The sequence below is a fragment of the Ailuropoda melanoleuca genome, chromosome 6, assembly GCF_002007445.2.
Source record: "Ailuropoda melanoleuca isolate Jingjing chromosome 6, ASM200744v2, whole genome shotgun sequence".
In the NCBI taxonomy this organism is placed as follows: Eukaryota; Metazoa; Chordata; class Mammalia; order Carnivora; family Ursidae; genus Ailuropoda; species Ailuropoda melanoleuca.
The window spans coordinates 28,651,535-28,652,532 of NC_048223.1; the positions used below are offsets into that span (position 1 = coordinate 28,651,535).

General features: G+C 62.8%; 1 protein-coding gene across 1 annotated transcript in view; it reads right to left on the bottom strand.

Moving 5' to 3' along the window:
• The window catches only part of LOC117802614 (eomesodermin homolog), a 1,856-nt gene extending 1,065 nt beyond the window's left edge, over positions 1-791 (bottom strand). Inside the window, exon 1 of the mRNA XM_034661830.1 lies at positions 4-791. Coding sequence (XP_034517721.1) covers positions 4-391 — 388 coding nt within the window. The 5' untranslated portion in view covers positions 392-791. The remainder of the gene's footprint in view (positions 1-3) is intronic.
• Positions 792-998: the final 207 nt, after the last annotated feature.

Here is a 998-nt window from a genome sequence, read left to right on the forward strand (position 1 = left end):
GGCGGCGGCGGCGGCGGCTGCGGCCGCGGCGGCGGCGGCGGCGGCTGAGGGCAGCTCCTCTTCCCCGCAGGGGGAGCTTGCGGCCGTCCGGGGGCCCGGGCTTGGCCACCGCCGCGGCGCTGGCGAAGGCGTCCCCGGAGTCCGCGTCACTGAGCATGGCCGCGGGGGCCCCCGCGCTGGCGGCTGTGGGCTCCCCGCTCCCAGTCTCGCACGAGAGGCTGCCAGGGAACTTCTTGGGCGCTTTGTCTAAGTCCAGCCTCTGAGGCGAGGGGGCCGCGCCAGGGAGGTGGCCTGCGCTCCCGCTGCCTCCGCCTCGCGCACTCTCCAGCGGGTAGAAGTGCGCGCCGGGCAGGTTCACCGAGCTCACCAAGAGCTGCTCCCCTAACTGCATGCTTTGCTAAGCGCAGACGGCAGCTGGCTGCTTCCTCTCCTCCCGCGGCCTTAATATAAAGGCAGGATGGGGGAGCCAGCGCCCTCTTCCGAGGGGAAGGTAACTTCCCCTTCCTCCGGTGCTGGGGCTACCCACCTGGCCGCACGCGGGCCGCTAAGGCGCGCACCCGCGCGCCCTGAACCCAGCGTCCTTTCCGAGAGGAAAGCGCACTGAATTTGAAGGCAGGAGGTGAAAATTGACCGAAAAGCACTCTCCTTTTCCTTTCCTGTCCTTCTTGCCTCTCTGGACCCCCTTCCTCCTCCACACTCACACCCAGGAAGAAGAGGATTTAGATCTCTGTCCCCATCCACCAACCAGTGCTAGCCTTTCTGCCCTTCTCGACTGCCCAAGTGTGCGTCAAGTTGACCACTTGGAAACTTGCAGGCTGTCATTGGCTGCTTTATATATGTGCGGCCAGGGAGGGGCTTCGCGGCCCCACAGCCCTGGGACTCTCCTATTGGCGGACGGAGATGACACTAATTCAATTAGGCATTTACTAATTGGATCATGTCTACTGCGACTTTCTTTTCCTTTAGTCTTTTTTTTTTTTTTTTTTTTTGAGACTCTG